Raw genomic sequence first — 21488 nt, forward strand, 5'->3', positions numbered from 1 at the left:
GGTCGTCATTTGTGCCCCGGTCTGTAATTTCTATTCGAACAATCCCTGTGTCCCGGTCGTCATTTATATATCCCGCCTGTGCCCCCGGCGTCCCCGTTGTAGTTGTGTCCCTGTGTCCCGGTCGTCATTTATATTCCCTGTGTCCCGGTCGTGATTTGTGTCCGGGTGTCCCAGTCTGTAATTTCTCTTTGAGGTTCCCGGTCGTCATTTATATTCCCTGTGTCCCGGTCGTCATTTGTGTCCCGGTATGTAATTTCATCAGTTGACAAACATGACGTCAGTCGACAAACAACTTCATGACGCATACAGCTCAATCCTTATAATGACGCCAGTCGACACACAAACATGACGTCACTCGACACACACACAGAGACAACTTATTTTTATATAGATAGAAGATAGATAAGATGTCCCGGTCGTCATTTGTGTCCCGATGTCCCGGTGTGTAATTTCGTCAATCAACAAACATGACGTCAGTCGACACAAACATGACGTCACTCGACACACCCACACACACACACACAGACAACTTATTTTTATATATATAGATATATATATATATATATATATATATATATATATATATATATATATATATATATATATATATATATATATATATATATATATATTGCAAAATTACGTTTATTTTGAAATTTCATTTCTATTAAAAGGGTTGCTCTTTACTTGTCATTCATTACCTGAAACGGTTTAATAAAAGCAAAACAATATAGTCACTCTTCTTATCTCTTGCTGAGAGTGGCCAACTACTATGAGCAGCATTTTGAGGGAGTGAGGCTATATATGCTACCAATATTTTTTTGTCCAGAAGAGAGAGGGCTTCTGAAACCCTCTTTTGTGCCCCCTCCATTTAGAATATATTCTTCCTCATTTGACCCATATTCTTAGCTTCAACGGGTAGAGAGCATCAATTACATTAAAACTCGAAACACATTTCCTACACACAATACATGTATGCTACTGTGCTCCATCTATTTAAGACTGAAATCAAGGTTAAATAAAAATTGACAAGTCAAAGTGGATATTTTAATCAAAGTTTAAAAAGCCAAATATTAGCGTTCAAATAATATGACTGTTTCACAATGGGATGTATTAGGAAACAAATCAACTGGTATAGCCCTCTTTGGCACAAAAGGATCTCCACTATAAGTATTGGAAGTAGCTCTGCTCAGATCAACAAAGCTTTTCATTGCACACTTTGCATCACAGGAAATGTAAACAAGTCGTCTAATTTTAGAGGCTCTACGAAGAGCTTGTGTGCACTTTTGATGGAGTCCAGCTCGGGGTGGATCCACTACAGCAATTATTTCATCTTCTTCTCTGAGCCCGTCAAGTAAGCGAGAAATCTTTTCTTCTGCTCTGCCTGCAATGAATTCACAATTTTCTATCGCATTTGCTTTTGCATTATATGTTGCATCTTCTATAGCAGATGGTATTAACTCAATACCATAGACTTTTTTACATCTTTTTGCAAGACTTAAGCCAATAGTACCAGTACCACAACATATATCAAGCAGAATACTTTTCAAATTAACATTTGCAATATCACCCACAAGTCGATAAAGGACTTCGGCTGCTTTAGTATTAACTTGAAAAAATGCTAACGGTGATATTCGAAATTCTAGATCACACAACTTTTCACTAATAAAATCATCACCACTTAACTTTTCAAGAGCGACATCATCATTACTTTTTTTCGCTCCCTGAAACTGAACGAAAAATGATGTGAATATACCACTTTCAACCACAAAGTCTTGAATGCCTTTTTTAAGTTCCACCAATGCTTTTTCCTCGAAATTTTGAGGATGCATGACTAATATTGCCATCATCTGTCCAGCATCAGAAGTGCGTATCACAACATTTTTCCAAATTCCTGTGTGATCCTCTGGATTATAAGGAGCATGCTCACTTTTTCTGACAAACTCTTCAAGTGCAGCCACGGCCTCTATAGTTTTCAATGGCAAGTGTGACAGATGAGCAATGGGCCCTACAGAACAAGCACCTTTTTTATAGCTTGCTAAGCGAAATCCTACAGTGGCTAAGCTATTTTCAGGATTAATACCGATCGTGAAATCACATTTATTCCTATAATGTTCATCCACTGGAGAGGCAACTGTATCTTCTATGGGGCATAAATTTCCGTCTTGGGATTGAAAAAGAGAACGGTTAGCATGTTTTAGTTCATTTTTATATGCGTTAAAGACATCCTCTACATATTTCTTTTTTAAAGAATGCTGCTCTGACAGAGGCATTCCTTGATACGGCAGTGTTACATTTTCGATCTTCTGAGAAATAGGAACTGATTCCTTGTCATCATCAACGTTCGAATTCACCTCATCAAACTTTCGCTTTTTAACAAGAGGGTCTTTCATAGGTTTTGCAATCTTCACCTCTAGCTTTGATCCTCTAAACATTACTCCATTAAGTTTTTCAATGGCTTTTTCCTTTTCCATGTCATCTTTAAAGCAGACATACGCAAATCTTCCCATTGGCTTAATCTTGTGAGGAACAAATCCTTCTTTAGCTAGAAACTTTTTAAACTGACCCATTCCAAGGTATTTAGGAAGGTTTGATATTTCGACTTTGAATTTTTCTGATGTGAACCCTTCTCTGTTTAAATATGCATATGGATCTGTTTCGCCAGCCATTCTAAAATAAATAAGAAAATCAAAATGAAGGGAAAGTAATCAACTTAGTTAAAAGGAGGAGGTGGGGCAAATTACTGGGATACTAGAAAGCAACGTTTAAGCTTTGCAGAAGAGCAATTAGTTTTGGACAAGAATTTATATGAGTGATTGATCTTAAAAGAATGATAGTGGTTGCATATTGCCATTCTGTACCTTTAGATTTTGCTTTAAAAATTCGATACCTTAAAAGCCATTTTGCGAGCCTCAACGTCGGCTGACGGTCTCAAAGACAAAGGATCCGTTAGTGAATCCTCCCAGGGGACTACTTATCACTGAAAGATACTGATAATTTGTAGTTTGATTATGAAATTTGACTGAAAAGACGGTGACATTGTGTTTCCCCTGTGTTTGTAAGGTTTTCAATCACACAGAACTTCCAAAACTTCCTAATTGATGAAATAATATTTCCTAGCAGGGAAGCTAGAGCATTTAAAGGGACTGCTCTCTCCTGAACTTTAAAAAGAAAATTCTGCTCATTTTAATAAAAAAGAATTTGCATTTTCTAATGATTTAAGTTTCATTGAAACTGAATACATGTATCTCCATCACAAAACGCGAGAAGTTAAATGGTTTTTCTAAGATTTCTGGAACAAGTTATGAAAATAGCTTGTTCCTAACTGTTGCCTAATCAATTCTGAATAGCTCAGCACAGCAACCAAAAAAATTCCTAATGGACGAGACAGGGTGATCCTTCCAGGTATCTTGTTGTTATATAACTATTTTATTTTTATACATTGTTGTACAATTTTAAGACATTATCAGCTAAAAATAATTTACCAACTAGGAACAATTTTATACTCTTACAGATCTTAAGTAAGTAAACAAGCGTGATAGACCTGTAGAGAGGTCATTATAGTATGGATTAATGAGCAAAACTTCGGAGCATAGCACCTGGAAGATACAAACTGAAAGCATAATAGCAAGGTGTTACTAAGATATTCATAAAAGTAATTACATTAATAAGAAATAATAGTAATATTAAGATATTAAAATATTAGCAATAATAATCAACCATAATAAGGTTGTAGGAAATCACAATAAAAAAAAGATAAATTTTTGATAATTTAAGTGGAGTAGGATTTATTGAGTAAGGAGGACACTTAAAGCATAAAATTAGCTTTTCAAATATGCTAGCTGCAAAGCTAGGGTAAGACATTAAACAAATATGGTAAAGATTTTAGATGAAGGGGAAGCATCTAGCTTTTTGAAAGAATAAGATTGATTTCACATTTATTTAAAAACAGTTATAAAACAGAGTAATAACAATAATGATAAAAAAAAATGATGAAATGAAACACAATAAAACAAAAAAAGGAAAATATTCAATAAATAAATTAAAATAAAAAAAAAAAAACAGATTTAACTTCAAGAAAATAAAACATAAAAGTCACAGTTCAAATCTCAGTATAAATATATAGCAGTAGTGAAATTTTTTTTCAGAAATGACACATATTAAAGTGCTTGGAAACAGAAAATCCATTTGCATTAGAGCAACAGATTTTCGATGATCACATTTGTAGAATTCCTAAGTCTCAAGTTGATTTAGCTCTTTATTATGACCCAAGCACCTGTAAATATAACAACATAAGCAAATAACAAAAGCAACACTAAGCTGATAAGCAAGCAATCTCAGCAGGATGCTACAGCAATATAAGCACATAACAAAAGCAACACTAAACTTATAAGCAAGCGTGCCCAGCAGGATGCTACATCTTCCTTCTTCTGAGCATGATATTGTCTCTATAAGTTTAACCTGGTGGGTTTGATTATTGTTCTACCCAATCTTGTTTGCGTCACTCCACCTCTGTCCGGGACTGGTCTTGTTTGTTGCTGTGTTACAGCGCTAGTAGGGGCATTGACAATATTTCCATTGTGTTCGGGGGGGGGGGGGGGGCTGCCAGGCTGGGTGAGGCTGGACGCTCAACCGGGCTGACTTTGGGTACCAACTCAGACGGTTGGGTGGTTTCTACATTTTGGTAGTCTTGTTTTGAGTGGATTGCTTCGTCTGAATTCCTATGGGAGAGTCTGACCCTGTTGCGTTGGAGCGTTGATCCGTCGTCAGTAGCAATTGTGTAGGATCGCGGCTGCGGGCACACTTCGACAATGGTTCCTCTCTTCCAAGGACTGTTGGGTGTCATTTGGACACTCACTCTTGACCCTACCTGAACTTTGGGTAGGGATTTAGCGGTCCTGTCATAGTACTCCTTCTGTCGCACTCTTGATTTCTCTCTGTGTGTCTGAAAGCTTGCTTTGGACACAAAGTTCTTCTCTAGATGCTTCTGCGTGACAGGGAAGACTGATCGCAGCTGTCGGCTCATGAGCAGCTGGGCTGGTGCTGCCATACCGTCTACGGGCGTGTTCCGGTATTCTAAGATATTGATGTATGGGTCCTGTCCACTGATCTTGGACTTGTTCAAGATTCTCTTACAGGTTTGCACGCATTTCTCGACGAGCCCGTTTGCTGTGGGGTGATAAGGACTAGACGTTTGATGTGCGATGCCCCAGTTTTCTGTGAATAGCCTGAATTCGCTGGAACTGAACTGTGGCCCGTTATCAGAAGTGAGAATTGCTGGTATTCCATGGCGAGCAAAGTGTCCTTTGAGTTTTGTGACCACATGAGAAGTGGTGGTGGAGGTTAGGTTGTCCACCTCAAAATAGCGGCTGTAATAGTCGACTGTTATTGCATACTGCTTCCCATTCCATTCAAACAAATCACATCCCACATGCTGCCATGGTAGTGACGGGATTGGCGTGGGAATCATTGGCTCTTTTTGATTGTTCGACATCGTGTGAGTGCAGGCATCACATCTTCGGATAAACCTTTCAATGTCTTTTCCAATGCCTGGCCAGTAAATGATCATTCGGTCTCTTTGCTTGGTTTTTTCAGTGCCCAAATGAGCGGAATGTAGTCTCTTTAAGACGTTGTCTCGTAGACTGGTAGGAATGACAATTCTTGAACCTTTGAAGATCAGGTCATCATGCGTTGAGAGATCTTGGCAAATACTCCAGTATTGGACTATGGTGTTTGGGCATTGTCTCTTGTTGTCAGGCCATCCCTCCAAGATGACCCTCTTCAGCACTTGGAGTTTGTGATCTGTCAAGGTCTCCTGTTTGATCTCCTCCAGTCTGCTGCCCGTGGCGGGTATGGATTTTACGAACAAATGTACAAAGATTTCAATCTCTTTGTGTAATTCTTCATCAATGTCTGGAAGATGTAGTCTTGAGAGTGCATCTGCGACAGGGATTTCCGTACCGGCTCGGTACTTGAAAGTCAAGTCATACGGCTGTATGTACATCATCAGGCGTTGAATTCTTGGTGGTGCTGTATGGAGGGGTTTGATTAGTATAGATTCGAGTGGTCAATGATCTGTGATGACTTGTACTTTCCTTCCGTATAGGTAGTGGTGGTAATGACGGCAGCCATAGACTATGGCAAAGAGTTCCTTTTCTAGCTGTGAGTAGTTCTGTTCGGATTTACTCAGCGATCTTGATGCGTAAGCAAAGATTTTGCCATTTGCGGATATTTGTGCCCCTAGTCCATGTTTTGAGGCATCAACTTCGAGCTCAAGGGTTGGGCTGGAGCTGTCAAAGAAAGCCAGGCTGGTTACTATGGACTCTTTGAGCTGGTTGAGACATGTAGTGTGGAGCTCTTTCCATTCAAACTCGTTAGCTTTAATCAGATCCCTTAATGGTTGGTTCTGTGTTGCTAGGTTTGGGATGTACCTTGAGAGAAAGTTTAGCATTCTAAGGAGTGTCTGCAGTTCCTCGTTCGATTTTGAGTAGGCATCTCGTTGATAGCACGGAGTTTCTCGTGGTCTGGTTTGATGCCAGCATTGCTGATGATGTGGCCGAAGTAGCAGACTGACTGGACTGCAATCTGGCACTTTGATCTATTAAATTTCACCCCCTTCTGTCTAGCTCTTTCGAGCACGTCCGCAAGTCTTCTGTTGTGCTCTTCTCGTGTGGCTCCATAGATAAGTAGGTCATCGACAAGTATTTTAAGACCTTTCAGACCTTGAAATATCTCTTCCATCTTCCGCTGGAACTCGTCCTGGGCAGATATCAGCCCAAAGGGATATCTCCTCCAACGGTATCTGCCATAAATTTTATTAAAGGTCGTGAGGTCTGAAGCTGATTTTGAGAGCACAAGCGACCAGTACCCTGAGGTGGCATCAAGCTTTGAGAAATATTTTGCACCGCTCAAATCAGCAATGGCATCTTCAAAAGTCGGGATCGGGTAATGAGGGCGCTTGATGGCTTTGTTCAGGTCTACTGGATCAATACAAAGTCTCACACCGCCATCCTTCTTTTCAACTAGCACCATCGAGTTGACCCATTCCGTAGGCTCTTCCACCTTTTCTATTATCCCCAAGCTTTCCAATCTGTTCAGCTCTTGTTTCAATTTCTCACGCATTGCAATAGGCACTTTTTTGGCAGGATATGCTGTGGGCACAACTCCTTCCTTGAGGTGAATCTTGCACTTGCCTTGTATTTTCCCAATGCCAGAGAACAACTCTGTACTGTTCAAGGAGTGGCTCCAAATCTGGCGTTGACTTGCTGTCATCTAAGGAATCTATATTAAGGACAAGTTTCACCAGGTTCATGTTTTTGCTAGACTTGAATCCAAGGATAGGAACAGAATTTCCTCCAGCTATGAAAAACCTATGTTTCTGTTCAGGAGCTCCATTATAGCTGCATGACAGGAGGCAGGTTCCAGCTGTTGGGATCGTTGAGCCACAGTAACTGGTGAGTTTTTGCTTTGTTGGCTGTATGAGTGGTTTTGGAGCAAGGAGATCAAAGTAGTGTTTTGGTATGATGTTTGCCTGAGCACCGGTATCAATTTTGAAGCTTACAGTAGTCTGATTGTTGATCTTCAGTGGAACAAACGCCTCATCCTTACTCCCATCTTGCTGTACAGCATATAGCAGTATTTCAGCTTCTTCAGCAGTTTCTGCTATTCGGCTCTGTTCGTCATTTTCGATAGCATTCACGACTTTGCTGCGGCATACTTTTGCAAAGTGGTTTAATTTTCTGCACTTTGAGCATGTGTGTCCAGGGCCATAGATTCCTCCACAGAAGTAGCACTCTGTGCCTTTTGTTCTTGATCTTGTGTCTGCTGGTTTTGGTTGTTTCCAGTATACTACATCCACTTCCTGTTTGATTGGGGGATGGTGGGAATTGTTGTCAAATGATTTCAGCTGTGCTTGGGTCGTCTCATAGATCCTACAAACTTATACTGCTCTTTCAAGTGTTAGGCTGTTGCCGTCAACTAGAAGTTTCTCCCGTATTCTTGGATTTCTGATTCCGCAGACTATTTTGTCTCTGGTCATCTCTTTTGGATCATGGTATTCGCATGGCTTGACTAGCAACTTCAGTTCTGTGATGTATTTCTCAAGTGTCTCTCCTTCACGCTGGTCACGTTTCTGGAAGATATATCTGGCAAATACTTTGTTCTTCTTTGGAGCAGCATACTCACGAAATTTCAGAAGGTAAGGCTCAATTTTATTTGCATCGTCTGCTTCAATGTCAAAAGTTTTAAAGATGTCTCTTCCTTTTTCGCCAATCCATATAAGTAGATAGGCACACTGAATCTTCTCCGATTTACCAGAGAGAGGGCCTAGAAACATAAGTCTTGCATGTTCTTCAAACTTTGACCATTCTTCATCAAGATTTTCAGATTCCCAGTTGATTGCTGGAGGGGTTACTCCATCCATCTTTGCTGTTCAAGATCCCACTTCTGACACCATGTAGAATTCCTAAGTCTCAAGTTGATTTAGCTCTTTATTATGACCCAAGCACCTGTAAATATAACAACATAAGCAAATAACAAAAGCAACACTAAGCTGATAAGCAAGCAATCTCAGCAGGATGCTACAGCAATATAAGCACATAACAAAAGCAACACTAAACTAGTAAGCAAGCGTGCCCAGCAGGATGCTACAACATTGTAATGCGCTAACAATTTGTAATTGCGCGCGCGCGAAAGACGGAGTCATGAAGACAGGACTAGATTGATGTGTGTCAAAAATCTTTAATGGAGAGTATAGTACTTTTCACTGCTGTTAATATATTTATACAATGATTCGAATCAAGCAGTCTTCTATATTTATTCTGCCTTTCATTGGCAGCAGTAAGACAATAAGTAGCTCTATAATTTAGTTTTACCATGGAATTTCTGGTTCAAGGTGGCAGAATGACAGAATGGGCCTTAAAGGAGATAACGACCCAATGTGTAGGATTACGAAAAAAGATGGGGTGTATATAAAGAACGTTTGAGCAACAATTTACTGCCAACAAAGAGTCTGTAGCTACAGGAAATTTTATTACAAAAAGCTGAGCAAGAATCAAACCAGTCAATTTAAAATTTGATACAAACAGAAGGCCCAGATAAGTAACAGTAATACAAACTTGATTACTTAGCCGAATAGAAACTGTAGAAGGTTGCTGAGAACATGTGTCAAACACAAGCATTTCCCTTTTAGTCTCAACAAACAAATGACCAATATTATAAAACACATTTGACAACTAAGAGAAATTTTCCTCAACACAAGAAAACGATTACTAGGATTCAGGATATTATCAGAATAGTTCAAGATTTATCTATTCAACAAAATAAGCAACTCCATGATACAACCTGATACAACTCAATAACATTATTATCATACAAGAAAGGGGAGCTAAGATCCCTGCCTAATACCTTTATATACACAAATCAATGATGCAGGCCTATTTTTATTTCAATTGCATCCCTAGTCCTCTGCGTCAATCCTCTATTGTTAGAAATGGCCATGACATTGTCAAATTGAGCACAATAATCAGTATGATAAAAAAATGTGTTCTCCCAAAGCTGAAACAGAGGTTTCAGGAGGCTTTCTAAATTTTAGAGCTTTATCTATTGAGTTATGATGCTCAACAAGTTGTTCAAAAAACTGCTGATGATTTGGCCCATGTAAAACTTTCCACACAAGCAAGGAATACTATACACACCACTACCCAAACTGCAATGAATCAAATCCTTCCCAGAATTTAGAAAACTGCTTAATGGTCTAATTGACTGAAAGCATGTATCAATATTATACTTGTGAAAAAATCTGTTTAAGTTTTTCACCTAGACTAGGTACATAGGGTAAAGAAATATTATTTATAATAACTTTTTGTCAAATTCAATTTGGAAGACTGTAATAGAACAGAAGACTGTGATAGTGTGTATATTGTATTATTGTTTTAATTTTCTATAATTTTGTTTATGAATTTAATCAGATATCTTTACAATAGCTTTTTGTCAAATTCAATTCAGAAGACTGTAATAGTCCAGATGACTGTGATAGTGTGTGTATTGTATTATTATGATTAATGTGTCTATTTTCTATAATTTTATTTACAAATTTAATCAGATAACCATTACAAAATAAAACTTCTTTTAAATACAATGATTCTGAATCACAATATTCCTTGAAAAAAGTTCTAAAAACCTTGTCAACTAATGACACAAATTCTAAAAACCCTGTCAACTAATGAAATCGCAACTCCTCTTTTCATTGAAACCAGGTGACACAACTGGAAATTTAGATATCTGTTACTGTGTGTAGGTTTTCTATATATTGAGAAAAGCAAATAGTTACCTCTTTTAATTAACAAAATGTCAAGAAATGGTAGCTTGTTATTTTCTTCAAACTCAACTGTAAATTTGATATTTTCATCAAAGCTACTTAATTGTCCAAGCAAAAGATTCGAGGATTCAAAACCGCGCTTCCAAATACAAACTACGTCATCCATGAACCCAGAAACTAGTGGAAAGTCTGAAATCCTACATAAAAAACATTCCAACAAAATCCATGAAAAGGTTTGTCAACAAGACTAAAAGGAGCTCCCATGAGTAAACCAAAGACATGTTTATAAAACTCTCCTCTAGAACAGAAGTGAAATGAATATTCATTAACCAAAGTAACCAATTTCATTATACCATCAACATCCATGCTTGTCAATGTTAGATAATGTAATAAATCAAAATGTTTTTGTACTATCTTTGATCTTTAATATATATTTTCAAATTTTGACATCACAATTGGAATATATAGAAATAATATCAAAACTACAGAAAAATAAAATCCTCCTATGGAAATTTATCTAATCTTTTAGTGAGGTTAGTGGAATTTCTCAAATTAGATTTTGAGTTTCTAAAAGTGGATGAACACCACTGACAACCATTTCCCTAATTATGAAACAGGGGACTAAAATGTTGAAACAAGGAAGTGGAGTGGGGCACCATTCTTATGAATTTTGGGAAAAAACATAGATTTTAGGTGCAGATCATCTGAGTATAACTTACTGTAAAATTGTGGAGTTATATCCAAATTCTTTTAAATGTCTCTAATTCTGGTTTTGTTGCCTATATGTATTTAACAATGGGGTCATAATTGAGTTTTTTATTATAAGCGGTCTTATGTGAAATAATGGCTTTCGTTTTCTGTTTGTAAAGAAAACATAGGACCACAGCCAGTAGAAGGGAAAGACAGGTTTAAAGCAATAAGGATATTTTGTTTGTATGAAACAGGTCGTCTTTGATGCTAAGAAACAAAGATAAAAACTGAAATAACCTAAAATAAAATAAAATCCAAGACCAAAAAATAAAAACAACAAATATCTTAATGTTCTCATTTAAGCAACACTATTTAGCTTCTGTGGTGAAGCTAACACAGAGACCATGATATCCAGTCAGAGGCACAGCTATGGGTGAGAGGGGGTGTTGTAAGTCTAAGCATACGGGGGGACACCTTGAAAAAGTTACTTATTTACCCTGAAAATTTAGCTTGTGTCCACATTTTTCAGCATGCTGGACAATTTTGTAAACAGATTCTTTAAATCCCTCCTCTAAACTTACAACCCTAGTTGCACCCTTGTATCCAAACAAAGGAGAGTATGCACAGCAGATGATAACATGCTTGCAACTTCAACAAGTGAGGAAGAGGAGTCAGCAAGTAATATTGATCAATAACTGGAAAGGTACATGAGTGAGGCTGTTGTTGACCAAAAAACAAAACTGTCCTTTAGAGTGGTGGTGAAATAACAGTAGTCTTTCAAGAGACTGACACAACCTGCTTAGATGTATCTCTGCTATCTACCCTTTTCTGTCCCATGCAAAAGAGTTTTTAGTGTAGTAAGGAACATTTGTGATGGCAAGCAAAGGTCTATAATAGGAGAAATGTGGAAAAATGCTGAAAAGTTCTGCTATCTGCATTACAACTTGCCCCAGTTGGACTGGACTTATTAAGTACTGTCCAGACTAGAACTTTATTTGGTTTCATTACTTTTCTAAATTTATTCTAAATAAATCCTTTTTGCATTATTCGGAATCCAGGCTGTTCTTTGTGGTATATTAGACCAAGGAGAAACATATGTGTAAATATATGGACAAAGATTGCAGGGTTTAAACTTTAGGGTAAGGTTTTTTTCTGAAGGGGAATTTATTGGAAAAATTACATTGATACAATTTCAATATATTGGTATTGGAACCTGAATATTCATATTGTTTGGGCCCCAATTGTAATATTTATGGTCCAAAGCCCTTTAACGGAGGTTAACAATTACCCCTCTCATATGCTTCCCTCTTGGCCTCCTTAGTATGACTCATAAATTGTCTGCTCACCACCAGGCTACTGCAACATTAGCAGGACTAGCAGGCTACCCCACTATTGTGGAGAGATGTTTAATAGCTCATTTAAGTGCTATTGCTCATATTTAAGTTTCTTTTTTGATATAAATTCTACCATCTGTAAGTGCCATATAGCAACAAAAGTGGAACTGTTGATTATTTTAGTATCAAGTTTTTGGTATTATAGCCCTAAGCACTTAAGGCTAGCTGTAATATAGGCTTGCCTTAACAACTTTTGAAATCTACTTTATAATGTTTGAATACCAGCATGAAATTCAAAATAACAGATAGCAAAAATAATGTATATCCACCATCAGTGATTGACATCTGATGACTGTTTTGTACCCTTAAACAGTTTTCTCATTAAGAACCAAAGAGAAGTTTTAAATTGTCATAATGTCATAATGTAACAAGCTAGATTTTATTATAGCCCTTGGATAAACAGATGAATACAATTCTACAGAAGTTAATTTTAATTAAAAACAACAAAGTTTTTCTGAAGGAAGTAAAGAGTAAAGATGAAATTAAAATAGACAAAACTTTTTGCTTCAGTCTATCTAACATATATCATTAAAGCTAGTGCAAATATACTGACTGCTAGTATTTTGCTATGTATGTATGATTATAGGAGACTAGCATCTTACTGAAAAGCCAAAAGCCAAGTAGGCAAAACAAGAATATTGATTTGGGAGTCAAAAGTGACAGCACCCACATAAAATTTCTTTATAGAAGAGGGCAATAAAGAAGTTGCAGTGGCACATAGACAATATTTATGAAATATAGCAACATCTACATATTTAATGTTCTCTTACCATAAGCTATGATGGCATTTAATCTAATAGCCAGAATCTTGAACTGAAAATCTGCATTTAGAAAACTTTTAAAAATTGAAGAAACACAAGATCTAGTGCAAAAAATGTATGCTCTTAATAGTTGTACAGTGGGTTGGACCTTAGGTTGGAAGTATTGGATACAAAGATTAAACCTTGCAGCAGTAGCACACTTCAAGGCCAGCAAGTGGGTGTATGTCTAGGAGGAGATATCATCAGATGGCTAATTTGACAGTATATATGTATATATATATATATATATATATATATATATATATATATATATATATATATATATATATATATATATATATATATATTGTATGTATATACAAATCTTTAAATAAGCAAACCAGTATTATAAACCTAGAAGCCTATCTGGACTACCTTACGATAGTCAAGTGGATGAGAGCCTGTCACTTGAGCAAAAGTTGTCAGGTTCAATCCCTCCTATCATAAGGAAAGTAGTTGTATCTAGACAAACCTAAAAAAAGCCTATCTGGACATAGGGAACATGTTAAGAAAACAATTCTTACTCCATAATATGAAGAATAATCACAGCTAAAACATCATGCTAGGGGAAAACCTTTATCTTCACTTAACTCCTTGTCTTTCCAGTTTTTTTAAAGAAATTCATGAATTTTTTAGAACCTATAAATATTTACAGAATATATACCCCCACCCCCCTAATGTGCAAATATATACCCAGAATTGCATCCTGAATGTTAATGTAACATTTACTTGCATTGCAAATGAGCTATATTAGCAATATGATGGGTATCCATCTAGGCCTACTAGAAATCCAGTGTACAAAGAAATACATTAAGAAAACAATTCTTACTTCATAATATGCAAAATAATCCTTGCCAACATATTTTGCAGCAGAGAAATTGTTTTTTTTTTTATTTCTTTCCCTGTACTCCCAGTTTTTCTACCAAATTCTTAAATCTTTGTGTCTTTTTTCTAGGTTTTGAAAATTGTTTATAAGCAAACACCCAGGTTCCATCTAACTAGTCTAACCTAACTTAACCTAAATTTTCAGTATTTGTCTATTAATGTTTTTAGTAAGTGATATTGATGGTATCTAACTACAAATATAAATTATTTAAGAAATAAAATATAGTCAAATTCATGTATATTTTTCAGAATTTTGTCAAAAAATATTGTAGAACAGTGAAGATAAGACAAAGAAGTGAAGATAAAGATTCTCCCCTGCAAGATATGTTAACTAGAATCATTCAGCATATTATGAAGTAAGAATTGTTTTCTTAATATATTTCCTTATGTATTGGACTGCTCCTAGATATAAACCAAGGGATGTTATTCTGATTATTTATTTAGGGGTAAGTGGTATATGCAGGGACAGGGTATAAGGTGGGACATGGTACTTATCTGCCATCTAGCATTCTTTAAAAAATCTAATAAAGCCGCCTAGTATAGTTCATTCAATGGCGGACATGACAGTTAGTAAGTTGCTATTGTTTTAGTAAGTTGCTATTTTTGTTTTTGAGAAAATTGACTTCAAAGTTTTGGCTATACCCTACAAAAAATATTTGGGCAGTAGTATTTTGTGTTTTATCTTGTAATGGTTTGCAGAAATTGTACGTGTAGGATGGCAAACAAAGGCTAAAACATCAGGCCATGCTGTGTGGCCATCTTGTGGAAAAATATGCAAGGGTAAAAAAAATCAGACCCAGTTTGCAGGTAGAGGTTGCATGGTATATACTGGGACAAAGACAAGTGGTATGTAGTGGGTCATGTCCCAGTATATGCCATGTGACCTCTACTTGCCTGACACTCATTGCAGAATGGCCCAATATTGACTTTAGATGCTTGTTTGCCTGTCATTCCACACAAACTAACGCTCCTGTGTCAGTTCTAAATTCTTGGTTAAACCTGCCTGAGAGTCTAGGCAGGCATGACTTGCTAAAAGATAGCAACAAATATTGGTCCAATAAGAGAGGCACACTTAACCCTGCCGTTTATCCATGCGATTTTAACCAAACACTTGGAAGACTGTAGGTTCTATAACTATCTTAGCTCTATGAATATCTACCTTGGTTCTACTGCCATTTTAACCAAACACCTGGAAAACTATAGGTTCTGTTAGTATCTTAGCTCTATGACTATCTACCTTGGTTCTACTGCCCTAGGAATGAAGCATGGACGGATAATAGATAGACATATCTATTAACAAATGAATTAACATCATTTTTATTCAATTCTAATAAGGAGGGAATTAATACCATAATTAACTGTTACTCAATTGGACTATCTGTCTTGGCTTTTTCTAAAATTAGCCATGACTTGATGTCCACAACTACTCCATTTTAATTCAAAAATCAATGTGACTTCCTACAGTTCAGTCCATACATTGCGTCTTTTCTTATCTGTTTTTACTTGTATCCTAATGATAAAAAATGGACTGGTATTCCAGTCTTGTGCCTAAGATATTTTTACTTTTAATGTAGTTTTTATACAATGAATAGTCAAAGTTTTCTACCAATACAGGAAACTATTTACTATGTCCCAGAGTATACCACCTTATGTCCCAAGATATACCACCCCTGGTACTTAGTGTGACAAATGGTATAAGCAGGGACAGCCCCCTTTCTTTCCTTCTAGCTATAGCCTACAAGAAAAATCACAGTTTATGCAGCAGTTCTGGGGCTTTCATTTGAGCCATAAACCATTTTTCTACTCTAATGTTAACCATACATTTTTGAGGTTTTCCAAAATCCATCCCTGCATATACCACTCTCCCCTATTTGACAAAAATTTGCTAGAAAAAGGAAATCAAACTTAAATAAGTGGAGAAAATGCTTAGCTGCATATAATATATCATAACTATAATTAGCCTACTCTGCACATTCTGAAAAAAAGAATTGTTTTCTTAACATGTTCCCTTCTCAACAGCTCCTGAGCTGGGGTTATACCAAATAAAAATTATTTTAAAATTGGCTAAGTCATTGAGCATCATACAAAAATAGTGGATAGATTTATCAGATAACATCTTGGTTTTACCAGCTAAGGAGATGCTAATAGGCTACTGATAGGCTACCATCCTAACCCATTGAACTTTTGTAGAATTCCTTAACTTAAAATGCATAGCTGTTGTTCAGGATAAAAAGCTGGGTAAAGCAAATACACTCAGATGGACATTAACCTAATTGCAACTATTATACTTATGATTTCTTTAGAAGCAATTATTAGCAAGAACTGTTAACAGTTAAGTTGAGATCATAGCTGTGTTTGGCTGTGTTTCTCTTGTCTCCGCGAACCCACGCGCGGACTACTTTGGAGATAAATATCGTTTTTCTTTGTCCGCTAGAAGTCCGCTAGATCTCTGAAGTCGTTTTTCTTGCTTCTACTTACCTAAGTCGTCCGCTGGCGTGCTAAATTTTTATCCGCTGTGAATGGGGCCGACGTCCGTCGGATCAATGGAAAGAAGCGCTGAATTCAAAACTTCTGAAAGGTAAGATTTTGGAATCTTATCCATTCATCATTAAAGATTATCTTGGTTTTATGGGAAACTAATCCAAGGTTTCTTAAAATATTAAAAAAGGGTTTCAGGTATTATATTTTAAAATTAGACATACATGTAGGCCAAGGCTAAGGCCTTTTTTTGCGTCAACCAAAGAGACTATAGGCCTTTTTTCGCGTCAACCAGCTGGTTTAACCAATGACAGCTTTGGTTTAACCAGCTTGTATGTTTAACGCAAAAACGGAAAAAATTACATATGGTTGAGCTCAAACAAAACTGGTTCGCGAAAACACTTTTTACTTGTCGGTTTGGGCAAAAAATTTCAAACATAAAACATCCGTATAGTGTTAAGAGTGTCATTCTATTATAATTAAATGATTTAGCACTGGCTTAATTTCCTCCGGATTTGACATATTTCACATTAGTTTGAGGTCAGAGAGAATTGAAAAATGATCTAGCATACTCTCTGGTATATTTGAAGAGATAGGAAGGGTCAGAATTAGTGGAATCTTGGGTTAAATTGTTCAGGTAATATATTGGAAAATGTTGTATTCATACTGTAAAAGCATCTATAAAAAAGTCCTAAATGATAAGACTTTAGCTTTGTTGAGCTACCCTAAACAGAGGATAAAATTCTAGTTTGACTTCTTTTTGTTTTGATTTGGAATTCTACTAGCCTACCAGGCTATAGATTAAATTTCCAGTCAAATTCCAGTTTAGCTACTTTTTGCTATCTTTGATTGGGGTTATGTTAGGTGAATGAATCTTTCAGTGATTAATCCATAGCTAAAAACATACTCTGAGAAGCTATTGCTAAGCTTATGTGATAACCCTCTTCTGTTTTAAATCTTGGAATTTTGTGTATTGGACTGGTCTGTAACTATTAAAATTTTGGTAAAACAACATCTTACCTTAATTTTCAGCTAGCAGTTTCTGTTTCTCTGGTTTTAGCTCTAAAAATGCAATTCTTGTTATTTGAGTAGAATTTTAAGCCATATCAGTGTTTTGTATTTAAATATAGGGAAATGTATATCCTGAAAGTTTCCTCATTTTCCTAACCTAAACCTTTTTCAAGATAATACAAATTTATCTAAAATAGAATTTTACCAAACAGAAGTTTAACCTAATAATTTGTAATAACATATTGTTCAGGCTAGCCTTTGCAATCCCTACAAATTTTGGCTCTTCACAATAAAGCACTATTACAGGCTTAGCCTAACAAAAGAAAGTAGCAAACTGCTTAATCTTAATAAAAAAAAATCCAAAGGACTTTATATTTCTTCAATACAAAATATATATTAATTTTTGTTTTCAGTAGAATACTAGTTAAGTATAAACCAGCAAATGTTTAAGAATTTTTTGAGGGGGGACAGCTGCCTAAAATTAACAAAATATTTCTGATAAGCACAAAAATATAACAAATTAAGCTAAACTAGGCAAATAGTTTTTTTCTCACTCAACAGTTACCATAACACATAATGTGTTGTAAGATTTGTGCAGTACTTGTGCATTATAGCCACCACATTCAAGTTCTATTGAGAAGTTTAGTTTGGCTAATGTTAATGACATAAAATAAATATGATGAATATATAAAACTTTATCAACAAAATTATGAAAACTACAACAAAGAATCCTGGAATTTGTAAATCAGCATCATATCTAAATATACTGTATCTTACATTGTGATAGATTGTTTTAACACCCTACTGTACAGGGGTAAATATTTAAATTATGTATCATAGGCAATTATCTGAAGAGTAATCTATTAAAAGTCTCCTGAGCTAACTAGGGAAGTTTTTTCTTTTTTTTTTACTTGCTTTAGCCTGTATCCAGTTCCTGATTGCCATATAAATTCCATATTCATAGTTAAATAACATAAGCCTTTGTATATAGACTATACCTTGTTGCTAATTTTTCTGGGCATAGAATGTTTGATTTGGTAAAGCCCTAGAGAAGGACCTGAAGAGAAAGAAACATAATAAAAAAAAATTCATGCTTCATAATTTTTAGAATAATAGCTGGTAACACATTTTATATTCAACTTTGCTCTACTTTACCCCTCAATCCTCCCAATATAAAAATGTATCGCTGAAATTTCCTATTTTCCATTTGTTTTGTCAATCTGTTCCTCTAACTTCATCCCATGTAGCTGTAAATTAAACAAATGTGACAAACAATAACTAGAAAAACAGGTGACAGGAGGTTAAATGCATTGAAAATATGAAATTTGAGCCATATTTCTGCACATTGGGAGGGGGATTCAGATAAAGCATAGCCTAACTTAATTATTTTCTCTTGCTATGTAGGGTAATTGGAAAGTCACTTGTATATCATGCTGTTCTTTTCAATTTTAGTTGGATAGAAAAAATCCAAAGAAAGTCCCCTTTGAAAAGATAGGAGCCACAAAGCACTGTTGCCAGATTGGCTTGTTTCAAGCCCCGGTGGCTTATTTCTCTGGGCTGGGGCGGTTGTTTTTTTGTTGTGGGCTTGGGGCGGAAAACTGGGCTTATTATTTTTTAATTTGGCTTGTTTTGGGCTTTTTTCTACTCCAAAAAATAATATTTCTAATTTTGTTTTAAGTTCAAGTTCATTCTTTTACAAAACTTTCGAGGAAAGGTTTACCCTACGATTCACTAAAGAAGAAGAAGAAAATAAGTAATATGAATCACATGGAAATATGTACTGCAGCAGATTACTAGTTACAATTATTTAATAGAAATGTTTCATCTGCAAAACATGGATAAAGGTAAGACTCCAAATACTTTTTTCTTGAAATTGTGTTTGAAATAGATTGAGATGGACTTCATAACCCCCAAGCATGGAACACTCAAAATGTTACAAACGAATACCTTGCAGTTCTATTTTTGTCCTAGGTCATTTTTAATGTCACATTCATTTTGAATGTGAATGTAGAGTGTAAGGAGGCAAAGGCCAGAAGGCCGAAAAGATCCATATAGCCTCAATCTTCATTACATATTCAGGACCTCACTACATGCAAAACTAGTAGCCTAGACTGTGGTTTGTCAGCTCAAACGATTGAAGTAAAAAAAAAAATATCGCAAACTGGATGTTACAATCTCAAAGCTTTTTATTCAAATTCGATACCTGGGAATATGAGGCTTTCCTCAACCTCAGCCTGTAGGGCGTCTTTACCCTTGCGTTAGATGCTTATTCAAAGCTTGCACAAAAAGTCAGTTTAGTCTTCTTCCAAATTATTTCTCACTTTTAAAAGGGAGTAACTGTTGAAAGCAGTGCAGGAATTATTTGACACTTTGCAGATTAACCTGCCGAATTAAGACCCCATTCTTTTCATAGGAATTACTCAGCTCGATGTCAAAGCACGAAAAGCAGAACTGATTTTGGCAGCACATGTCGCGAGTCATTCATCGATTATGACTATTGACCACCTATCCACCATTATCAAGACTGCTTTTCCTGGACCAGTTTCCGAGGCAATGAAATTGAAGAGAACAAAATGTTCAGCCCTTATCAAGAATGTTCTTGGACCAGAAAGTCTCCAGGAGATTGTTGCTGATGTTGGTGACAGCAGATATTCCCTTATTCTGGACGAATCGACCGACGTTGCCACCATGAAATTCATGTGTATTTGTGTGAGATACTATAGCCCCAAGATGAAGGAAGTTCTTTGTGCTACTTTGGGCATGGTTGAAGTACCTTCGACCACTTCTGTGATTTTACATCAAGAACTGAAAGACTTCTTAGCTTTATGTGGAATTCCCCTAAAAAATTTGATAGGTATTGGGACAGATGGAGCAAACAACATGTGTGGTGGGAACCATTCACTGTTCACGTTATTACAAGATGACGGGTTGCCTCAACTCCAACTCTTCAAATGTGTATGTCACTCCCTACATTTGTGTGCTTCCGAGGCTGTTGGAGAGCTTCCAAGCAATTTGGAGTTCATGCTCTCAGAGACTTACAAGTGGTTTAACTTTAGTCCTTTACGAAGAGAGGCATATCAGCAAATGTTCCAGCTCATAAACGATGGGAATACCCCGTTGAAAATGATTGCTCCTTCCAATACCCGTTGGCTGTCTCGATATAGAGCAGTCGTTTGCATACTCGAGCAGTATTCTGAGCTGTCAGCGCACTTTTGATTAGCGAAGGAAAAGGAACGTTGCTACACTGCCCGAATGCTCCATGATATGTACCTCGATGAACGAAATAAGGCATATATTGTTTTCTTGAAGCCATTATTGGCTGAATTTCAGAGAATTAACCTCCTTTTCCAACACACTAACGCAGATCACTTTCGTTTATTTCAAGAGCTAAAAGAGTTTGTATCAAGTCTTCTGCAGAGAATATTGCACACGTCTGCAGTGTCATTAACAGTGAATATGGACTTCGAAATTTATTACCTTCCTACAGCCCAGGTTGACTACGGATACGAGTTCAATTTGGAGCTTGAAAGATCTAAGCTGACCAGTCATCAAAAGGAAGAAGTAAAGCTGCGTTGCCTCAAATTTCTCAAGACAGCAGCTAGAGCGGTTTTAAAGCGCTTGCCCCCAGCTCTTGATTCTCTGCTGAAACTGAAAGTGCTTTCTCCGACCATTTGTTTGTCGCAGTTGCGTCCTCGATTTAGTGATTTGCCTTTGGATGTTATTCCAGTGCTGAATATTAGTGAGTTAGAGAGTCAGTGGAGAAGACTCTTGGTAGTTGACTGGGCATCAGCTTGTGGCGGAGAAATTCCAAGTGACCCTTGTGAATTCTGGGTCAAGGTCCTGCATCATCTTGATCCAGCTGGTGTTCCTCCATGTCGCGACTTAGCGAGGTGGGCATTGACCCTCCTTAGC

The 21488-nt window shown here is 36.5% G+C and overlaps 2 protein-coding genes across 5 annotated transcripts; one reads left to right on the forward strand and one right to left on the reverse strand.

Annotated features, from left to right (window-relative positions):
- Nucleotides 1–1033: 1033 nt before the first annotated feature.
- LOC136031706 (tRNA (uracil-5-)-methyltransferase homolog A-like) lies at nt 1034–16509 on the reverse strand. 4 transcript variants are annotated; one of them, XM_065711402.1, is made up of 2 exons: nt 16376–16509; nt 1034–2670 (listed from the first exon to the last, which is right to left on the reverse strand). In XM_065711402.1, exon 2 carries the CDS (start codon nt 2667–2669, stop codon nt 1074–1076), a length of 1596 nt encoding a protein of 531 aa, XP_065567474.1. In that variant the 5' UTR covers nt 2670; nt 16376–16509; the 3' UTR covers nt 1034–1073. The 4 variants fall into 4 exon arrangements, with proteins under 4 accessions (XP_065567474.1, XP_065567475.1, XP_065567476.1 ...); XM_065711403.1 differs by having other exon boundaries at nt 16357–16424; XM_065711404.1 differs by lacking the exon at nt 16376–16509 and adding an exon at nt 16215–16238.
- Nucleotides 11647–20792, forward strand: LOC136032365 (uncharacterized). Its single transcript, XM_065712687.1, has 3 exons — nt 11647–11686; nt 14787–14933; nt 19990–20792. Exons 1-3 carry the CDS (start codon nt 11647–11649, stop codon nt 20790–20792), a joined length of 990 nt encoding a protein of 329 aa, XP_065568759.1.
- Nucleotides 20793–21488: the final 696 nt, after the last annotated feature.

This window comes from Artemia franciscana, chromosome 10 (genome assembly GCF_032884065.1).
Source record: "Artemia franciscana chromosome 10, ASM3288406v1, whole genome shotgun sequence".
NCBI classification, from domain to species: Eukaryota; Metazoa; Arthropoda; class Branchiopoda; order Anostraca; family Artemiidae; genus Artemia; species Artemia franciscana.